The 9928-nt window shown below is 37.2% G+C and overlaps 1 protein-coding gene across 1 annotated transcript in view; it reads left to right on the forward strand.

The window, feature by feature from the left end:
* Positions 1 to 9928, forward strand: part of LOC138095962 (uncharacterized) — a 406275-nt gene that overhangs the window by 18864 nt on the left and 377483 nt on the right. Inside the window, 1 exon segment of the mRNA XM_068991959.1 lies at positions 2030 to 3628. Coding sequence (XP_068848060.1) covers positions 2030 to 3628 — 1599 coding nt within the window.

A 9928-nucleotide genomic window follows, 5' to 3' on the forward strand; every position in this document is an offset into this window, starting at 1 on the left:
CTAAATTAATAAAAATGAATGAAATACTTTGATAGGCAATTTATTAAAGAAGATATCCAATTGTCCAATAAATATGTGGCAAAGTGTTCAATCTTGTTTGTCATCAGGGAAATTAAAAGTTAAACCACAGTACAGTATCACAACACATCTGCCAGGATGCCTAGATATAAGAATATTGGCAATAACAAGTGTTGGTGAGGATATGAGGAACAGGAACTCTTTCAGAGTTTGATGGAATTGTAAATTAGAAAACTGTTGCATAATGTCAAATGAAGCTGAACAAATGCATATCCTCTGATTTGATAATTTCACACCTAACAGAAAGGAGTCCTGTTTCCACCAAAAGAAATGTGCATGAATGTTCATATTAGTACTAATCATAATAGCCAGAAACTGGAAACAATACAAATGATCATGGAAAAATAAATTGTTAGAATTGAATGCTTTATGTATCTGTTGGCCTCAAACTTTCTTTTCTGAAACAACCTCTGAAAAGCTCTAAGATAAGAAAGAATTTGTAATATCCTAGTTGTTACAAGAGACTAATGGTGTTATGACACAATGAATAAAACAGAATTAGATTCAAAATGTGATTTTAACGCTAATCAGAGGCCTTATGTAAGACTCATGATAAAGAGGTGGAGTTTTAAAATTTCAGTTTAATGAGAGGCTCTATTAGTTTAGATATAGGTTTGGCTGTATGTGACAGAGACCCCAAAATAATTGTAGCTTAAACTGTATAGCGGACTAGTTTTCTCTTGGATTAAAGCCTAGGGTAGACTCTGCTCTGCAGAACCATCATGTGACAGACATGACATCAAATGCACATTGCAGCTGGCTTTGCTGAGGAAGCAGGAAATTAACAGATATAAGGGGTAGGCCAGCCAACTCTTAAGAAAGTTCTCAGTATAATACTGCATTTCTTTAGGCAGAATCCAGTTGCATGGCATATTCTGCTGCAGAGTGCTGGGACAGGCAATGTTTATATTGGGCAGCCTGTTCTCAACTAAAACCCATGGGTTCAATCAGTGTATAAAAGGGAAATAATAGATATTTGAGAATAACTAGCAGATACCACATAATCCTTTGGCCTGATGGAGAGTGTTAAAACATACAGACTCTTAGAGATTCTAATTCAGGTGATCTAGAATGTTTTGTAAACATCCATAATTGCAACAAAATCCCATGGTGATTCTCAAGTGGATCAACATATGAGAACCACGGACCTGCTGGATGATGCTAAAGCTGAAACTCCAGTACTTTGGCCACCTCATGCGAAGAGTTGACTCATTGGGAAAGACTGATGCTGGGAGGGATTGGGGGCAGGAGGAGAAGGGGATGACAGAGGATGAGATGGCTGGATGGCATCACTGATTCGATGGACGTGAGTCTGAGTGAACTCCAGGAGTTGGTGATGGACAGGGAGGCCTGGCGTGCTGCGGTTCATGGGGTCGCAAAGAGTTGGACGCGACTGAGTGACTGCACTGAAGTGAACTGACCTGTTAATGAACTTTCTCACTTTTCTCTCATTAGCTTTCATTTCTTTCCATTCACCTTACCCTTTTTCATTGTTACATCATGGTATTTAAGAGCCCCTTAAGCCTTTCATTTCTTATGTGAATTATTTCCAATTATCTCTCTTTTTTGCCTTCCCTGATAGCTCAGTTGGTAAAGAATCTGCCTGCAATGCAGGAGACCCTGGTTCAATTCCTGGGTTGGGACGATCCCCTGGAGAAGGGATAGGCTACCCACTCCAGTATTCTTGGGCTTCCCTGGTAAGCTCAGCTGGTAAAGAATCCACCTGCAATGTGGGAGACATGGGTTTGATCCCTGGGTTGGGAAGATCCTCTGGAGAAGGGAAAGGCTACCCACTCTAGTATTTTGGCCTGGAGAATTCCATGGACTGTATAGTCCATGGGGTTGCAAAGAGTTGGACATGACTGAGCAACTTTCACTCTTTTCTATCAGAGATATTTCATTTCTCTTTTAATACAAAACAGAAATTAAAATGTGCTTCTTTATGTTTCAGATTTGGTGTCCAAGTGTGAGCCCAAGAAATTATCTCCAAAAAGAAACATTTATGAGACAGAATCATCCCAGTGGGCTATCATGGACCCATTTAAAAATGATAGTCCTGAGAAATCCATTTTCAGAGACATTCAGGCATGCAAAAATCAGTTTGAGAGACAACAGGGAAAACAGGAGGGCTATTTCAGGCAATTTGTTATCAACCATGAACACATGCCCATTTTTAGCCAACATATTTTGTTCACTCAGGAATTTTATAATAGACAGAAAATCTTTGAATGTAAAGAATGCAGGAAAAACTTCAGTTACCATTTATTCTTTAGTCATCACAAAGCTCATTCTAAAGGAAAACTTTCTGACTGTAAGGAATGTGCAGAAACTGATGATACATCATACCTTACTAAACAGAGAATTCAAAATAGTAACAAGTACAATGAATGTAAGGAATGTTGGAAGGCCCTTATTCATTATTCACAACTTAAACAACATTTGAGAATTCATAATGGTGAAAAATGTAAAGAATGTGGCAAGGTCTTTAATTATGGCTCAGAACTTTTTCTACATCAGAGGATTCACAATTGTGAGAAACCCGATGGATGTAAGGAATGTGGAAAGTCCTTTATGCAGCTGTCACAACTTATTCAGCATCAGAGACTTCACACTGGTGAAAAACCCTATGAACGTAAACAACGTGGGAAGGCTTTTATTTGTGGCTTTCAACTTACTGAACATCTGCCACTCTGTACTGGTAAGAAACTCTTTGAATGTAAAGAATGTGAAAAGACTTTCAGGCATCGATCACCCATTACCATACATCAGAGACTTCATACTCACAAGAAACCTTATGAGTGTAAAGAATGTGGGAAGGCCTTTAATTATGGTTCAGAACTTAATCTACATCAGAGAATTCACACTGGTGAGAAACCCTATGAATGTAAGGAATGTGGGAAGGCATTTAGGCAACGATCACAGCTTACTCAACATCAAAGACTTCACACTGGTGAAAAACCCTATGAATGTAAGCAATGTGGGAAGGCTTTTATTCGAGGCTTTCAACTTACTGAACATTTGAGACTCCATACTGGTGAAAAACCCTATGAGTGTAAAGAATGTGGGAAGACTTTCAGGCATCGATCACAGCTTACAATACATCAGAGAATTCATACTGGTGAGAAACCCTATGAATGTAAAGAATGTGGAAAGGCCTTTAGCTATCATTCAAGCTTCTCTCACCATCAGAAAATTCATTCTGGCAAAAAACCTTATGAATGTAGTGAGTGTGGGAAGGCCTTTTGTGATGGCTTACAACTTACTCTACATCAGAGGATTCATACTGGTGAGAAACCCTATGAATGTAAAGAATGTGGAAAGACTTTTCGACAGTGCTCACACCTCAGAAGACATCAGAGAATTCACACTGGTGAAAAACCTCATGAATGTGTGATATGTGATAAAGCTTTTAGACTTCATTCACACCTTATTCAACATCAGAGAATTCATACTGGTGAGAAGCCCTTTGAATGTAAGGAATGTGGAAAGGCCTTTAGCTATCATTCAAGCTTCTCACACCATCAAAGAATTCATTCTGGGAAGAAACCATATGAATATGAGAAGGCCATTAATCATGGCTTACAATTTAACCTACATCAGACACTTCATACTGTTGAAACACCAGTACGATTTCTTCTCCCCACATCTTAGTGTAGCATCAGAAAATTCTTTTAGAAGATATACATTTCCTTTTTTTCTTCAAGGAAAATGTTGGTAAAATACTGGGTTTCATTAGTATTGATTTATTTTAGTAATCTTTGAACTCTTTTTTTTTTTTAAGTGGGAAAATGAAGAAGTTATTAAAAGGGAAAAAATGCTCTGATTTCAATGCTGTTTTTGAGTTCTTGTAATTATCAGTATTGGAAGTAAATTTTATAAAACTGTGTTTTCTCTGAAAACAGTGAAGTGGGAAAGAAATAAAATGAAAACAATTTCTTCCTCTCCTACAAATCCCTGAGAAAACCTATATGTGTGTGTTGCTTCTTTCTTCATGATCAAACATATCTGCACATTGCATGTATGTTTTGCATGTGTGTGAAAGTTTTTACCCTCTATTGTTACATATTTCATAACATTTGCCTTTTTCATTTAAATAATCATGGACATTTTCCCAGGTCAATACATATAGATCTGACTCATTCTTTTTAAAGTTTCAGAATATTTCTAGTATGGGATGTAGGCCAGTATTTTGAACCATCTCCTACTGTAGACATTTGTTTCTACTTTTTCACCAGAAATGATGGTGTAATAAACATTCTTACATTGTCATATTTCTATTGGTAAATTCCCAATGAGAGTATATGTGTATTTTGATATATTAATTTTGTAGTTGAAAATATTAGGAAATGAAAGCAATACTATAAAATTCAAAAATTACCCAAAATAGGGCTCAGTGGTAAAGAATCTGCCTGCCAATGCAGGACACATGGGTTTGATTCCTAAGCTGGGAAGATCCCACATGCTGCAGAGCAACAAAGCCCTTCCACCACAATTACTGAGCCTGTGCTCTAGAGCCTGTGCTCTGCAACTATTGAGTCCATGTGCTGAAACTACTGAAGCCCACATTCTGCAACTACTGAAGCCTGTAAGCCTAGAGCCTGCTGCAACAAAAGAAGCCACTACTCACTTCAGCTAGTAAAGCCCACTTGCAACAATGAAAACCCAGGGCAACCAATAACAAATAAATTTTTAAAAATATTCAGGGCATCCCTGGTGGCTCATGGTTAAGAATCTGCCTGCCAATGTAGGAGACACAGATTCGATGTCTGATCTGGGAAGATCCCACATGCCACGCAGCAACTAAGCCCATATGCCATAACAATTATTGAGTCGGTGCCCTAGAGCCCGGGAGGCATAACTACTAAGTCCACTTTCCCTAGAACCCATGCTCTGCAATGAGAGGCCACCACAATGTGAAGCCCACACATCAAACCTAGAGGGTAGCCCCTGCTCTCTGTAACTAGGGAAAAGCCTACACAGAAAGACCAAGTATAGACAAAAAAAATTATTTTTTAATTACCCAAAATAATTGAAAATTAAAATCTCTCCTAATGAGTCTTATAGTCATCTGCTTTTGTAACAATAGCTGTCACTTCTATTCTTCCAGGAATTGAATTTTAAAAATTCTTTGGACAAAACTGGATTAATCATAATCCATGATTCATGATATTCTCATCAGTCCACATTTAGCCTACTTTTTCATTTTAATACATTAGAGAGTTTTATAAGCATAGAAGGATCTTATTTATTGGGGCAGGCCTGAAGCCTAGGTCCATGGGTGCCAGACTGGCACCTGGGTCTATAGGGCCAGTATGATGCTGGGTTGGGCAGCCTGGAGCTTGGTGTTTGGGTTCACAGGAGCAGACCTGATTCTGAATCATATTGGTTTACCTGGGGGTTCACTGGGGAGGCTGGTGCTTGGGTCTGTGACAAGGATGGGTTCTCACTTCCCTTTCCTTCCCTCCATGCAGAGGGTGTATCGCTTCATGCTTCACTGCACAGGCTTGAGGAACAAGTAACACAGGTAGTGTGAAATTGTCCTTATTATCCTCTTCAGTCTATCTTTCATTTCTGTGCTCCACCCAAGTGTTGTAATTTCATGGGGATGGTTGTTCAAATTGTTCAAATTTCTATGAGACATGTTCAATTCCACAATCTTAGAGATGTTACTACTACAATTCACTATTTTTGATATGTACACACGTCTATGATTTTTCACGTATGTATTTTTATATTTATGACCACAAACAGTATGCAAAACAATTACAACACCTCAAGGAATTCCCTCATGCATCCCCTTTCTATTCAGACACCCCTAATCCCTGGCAACCACTGATATATTTTGGATATTTATATTTTTACATTTTCCATAATATATAAATGAAACCATAAAGTATGTAACTTTTTGAGCCTGGTTTCATCCATAATGTTGTACATGTCAGTAGTCCATTTTTGTTGTTGAGTAATTTTATTGAGTGAATATACCATGGTGTGTCCATTTATCCACTGAAGAACATTTGGGTTGTTCCAGTTTTTAGTGATTATAAATAATACTACTATAAGACACGCATGAATAGGCTTTTGTGTGAACATGTGTTTTTATTTCTCTACACTAAATGTAAGTGGGATTGCTGGGTCACATGAGAAATATGTTTAACTTTTTATGAAACCGCCAAATTGTTTTCCAGAGTGTTTTACAACTTTGCATTCCCATTAGCATTGTATCAAAGTTCTAGTTGTTCCACACCCTCATCAGTACTTGATATTGTCACACATCTATGATTTTGAAAAGTCCCAGATTATAAACTGATGAATATCTCAAATGGTACAACATCCCAGATGAATATTAGAAACCAGTGTTGATATCTATACTTTAACTGTTGCATATTACTTATAAGGCAGGGCATGATAAGTCTGACTCTATTGCTAGACCACAGTATTCAAGCACTACCTGGCAAGAATGTTTCAGGTTTGAGATGCACTATGCAGATGCTGGGGACAAGAGAAGTGAGGCAACATGCTTGTTCACATACACAGATTATCAGAAAATACATAGGAGATGTAGGAACCATGTTTGTAGGATGGATTAGATTTATAGTTGGACTGGAAATTTGATTTATAACTGCCATGAATTTGAGTAAGTTCCAGGAGTTGGTGATGGACAGGGATGTCTGGCTTGCTGCAGGCCATGGGTTCACAAAGAGTCAGACACGACTGAATGATTGAACTGAACTGAATCAGACTGGAAAAGTTCTAACATTATCTCCATGATAACTGAATGTCTGGCATTGAGTTTGATTGACATAAGGCAGAGGGATACATAAGATGCTGTTTGAAGTTGAAATTTTCCCTGAAGACCCCCGGAGTCAATTCGTTTACTCATATAAATGATTAGAGAGCCCACTTTGACTATGTGACCAGTGAACAAAGGGGCATAAAAATCGTTTTGGGGAACTTTTTGAGAGCCTTGAGCTCTCCCAAGATTCACATAAATCTTACTGGTTCTATCTGGAGGTAGAGTGCAGTCTCTATGTGAATAAGGACACTATGGAACTTGCACCTGAATGATTCTCAGACTCCCCCCAACCAAATGCTTACCTACCTTTTCTCTTGGTAAGCTACATCTTTTGCTTTTAAATGAAAGCATTAAATAGTATATGGGCTTCCCTAGTGGCTCACTGGTAAAGAATTTGCCTGCCATGGCAAGAGATGTGGGTTAGATTCCTGGGTCAGAAGATCCCCTGGAAAAGGAAATGGCAACCCACTCCAGTATTCTTGCCTGGGAAATCCATGGACAGACGATCCTGGAGGGCTACAGTCCATTGAGTCACAAGAGTTGGACACAATTTAGTGACTCAACAACATTAAATGTATATACTCTGTGGAGTTTTGTTAGTCCTTTTGAACTGATGAAATCTTTGTACATATTAATTCTCTTGTGTCCTAGGACCTTGCAGTTAGGTCTACAAAGAATGAATTTGCAAATTAATTCCTATCCTGTCATATATATTTAGGAATAAGTGGATTAGAATGCCAGAACCATGTCCACTCCTCAGAGCTACACAAACATCACTGACCAAAGTTAGATGAAAAGTCCTCATTTCATATATTAATCAATTCATAAAATAAGGACCCATAAAAATCAATGAAAAAGAACACTTTCAACTTCTTCAAGAAATCTTCACACAGGAGACTGAAAGATAGCCCAATTCTGGTTCACACCAAAATAAAAACTATTGGGCTTAGTTTTCCTGAGAAGTAGCTTATATGTAAATAGTTGTTCAAAAGCAAAACTTTAGACTTTCAAGGCATTTCAGGTTACCACCTACAAGGGCATGGCTGTACTTAATGTACATTGGATTCTATATCTTGATTTGTCTGCACCTTAGTTCATGAAATGACTGCAGAGGACCTTTCAAAGATAGACTTAACTTCCTTCTGCATTGTCCACAGTTGGTGTTTTGGGGCTAAATTTTTTTTTTTTTTCAAAATTGGGAAGTATACATTTGAATAAGTAATCAAGTTGATAACTATAACTTACTACCACAGAAGGAGAAAAATAAAAAATATGTACATGAACTCCTCACTGAGTTGGTATTTAGGTATGTGGTTGTAAACAAAATATACAGCCCAAACTTCAGCTGTATTTCAGGGCCAGTTTTTGCTCACATCAAGATCACCTAGTAGTCACCACACTTTTGCTCTTTGACTCTGGAATCCAAATATTCATACCTTTATTTTTACAATACAGATACTAAGAGATTATTTTCCTCTTACTTTAATCCATCAAATTTTAAAATGTAACCATTTATTCTTGAGGGTCAGAAATTTGAGAAGGCCTCAGCTGAGCAGTTACTGCTTGAGGGCAGAGGGTCTCTTATGTGGTTCCAGTTGGATGCCAGCAGTGCCTAGTCATCCAAAGACTTGACTTGCCCCAGATTGGTCATTGATATTTGGCAGATAATGGATAATGACTTGGTGCTTAGCTGGGGCTATGGACAACTGACTCTCTAGCATCATGATCTTGGTATGATTGGACTTCTTTCATAGAAACAGCTGTCCCCACAGTTAAGAGTTGAAAACCTCATCTGTTGCCTTGTCAATCTTTCTTTCTTTATTTAGTATGAATTCTTTGCTACTAGACGTGAGTTATGACTAATCATTCTTACAATCATTTCATTTGAAGTATTCACGTCCATTGTGAATTCCCTAGTGATGTAAAGATCTGAGCTGTGGTTCTAAGCTTTTCCATATTCATCATTTTAGTATGACCAGTAAGATAATGTTCCATCCAGTTAGAATTCTCTCATGTTGAGCAAGGAAGACACTAGGTCCCTCTCTTCCTACAGCATGACTTTGATTTCAAATGGACAATCTTATGGCTGAAGGCAGTTTTACATTTATAACCTGTATCTAGTATTTAGGATTTGAGTTGTCACTAAAAATCTTTGAATATCCATTCTATTTGAATTCCCAGGTTTCACAACATTCATAGTTTCCCTCTAGTATGCATTCTCACATTTGAACCATCACCATGTTGATAATATATACAGCTGTCTTCCTTCAGAGTGAATTATCTCCTAACATCAAAGTTACGCATTGTTTGGTAGTACCAGTATACACATACCCCAGGGCCCGGCAATTTCATTCCTAAGTATATATGTGTAAAGTATATACACAAGAGAAATGAATATATGTACACCTAAATATAAATATGTTTGAAGAAGCATTATTTATTATGACTCTAAGCTGTAAACAATAAAAAAAAGTCCATCAACAGTTGGATAAGCTGAAGTTGTCCATTGGATAAACTGAAATGTATTATATAATGAAATTTTATACAGAATGAAAATAAATAAATTTCTCCAACATGCACTAATGATGAGTTTTAAAGACATAGTGATGGATGAAACAAGTCATATATGAAAGAATACATGATGTATAATCTACTTTATATAAAGATTTATAATATGCAGAAACTAATAATGTTAGGAGTTAGAACTGTGGTTAACTGAGGAGATAACTTTTATTCCGTATTTGCAGTAAGAAATACAGTCACACCTCCTTTCTTTTAAAGCAGTTCTGTTCACGCTCAGGTAGCCTAGTGCTTAATACTGGGTCACAAAAAGTTATATGTTAACATTTTAAATAAGCAATTTTAAATGTTTTTAGCAACTTGACTTTAGAAGTTATGTATGGTGAAGTTAATAAAATTTTAAGCTTGTATTTTCAGTGACTTTTATCATTTATCTCATAATTCTTTTTATGTGTTTTGTGGGCTAGCAAATAGTAGATAAATATGCTACAGTACTTTAAACTGTTTAATACACTTGCAAGCAAACTCATGTAT

This window comes from Capricornis sumatraensis, chromosome 20, assembly GCF_032405125.1.
Source record: "Capricornis sumatraensis isolate serow.1 chromosome 20, serow.2, whole genome shotgun sequence".
Classification (NCBI taxonomy): Eukaryota; Metazoa; Chordata; class Mammalia; order Artiodactyla; family Bovidae; genus Capricornis; species Capricornis sumatraensis.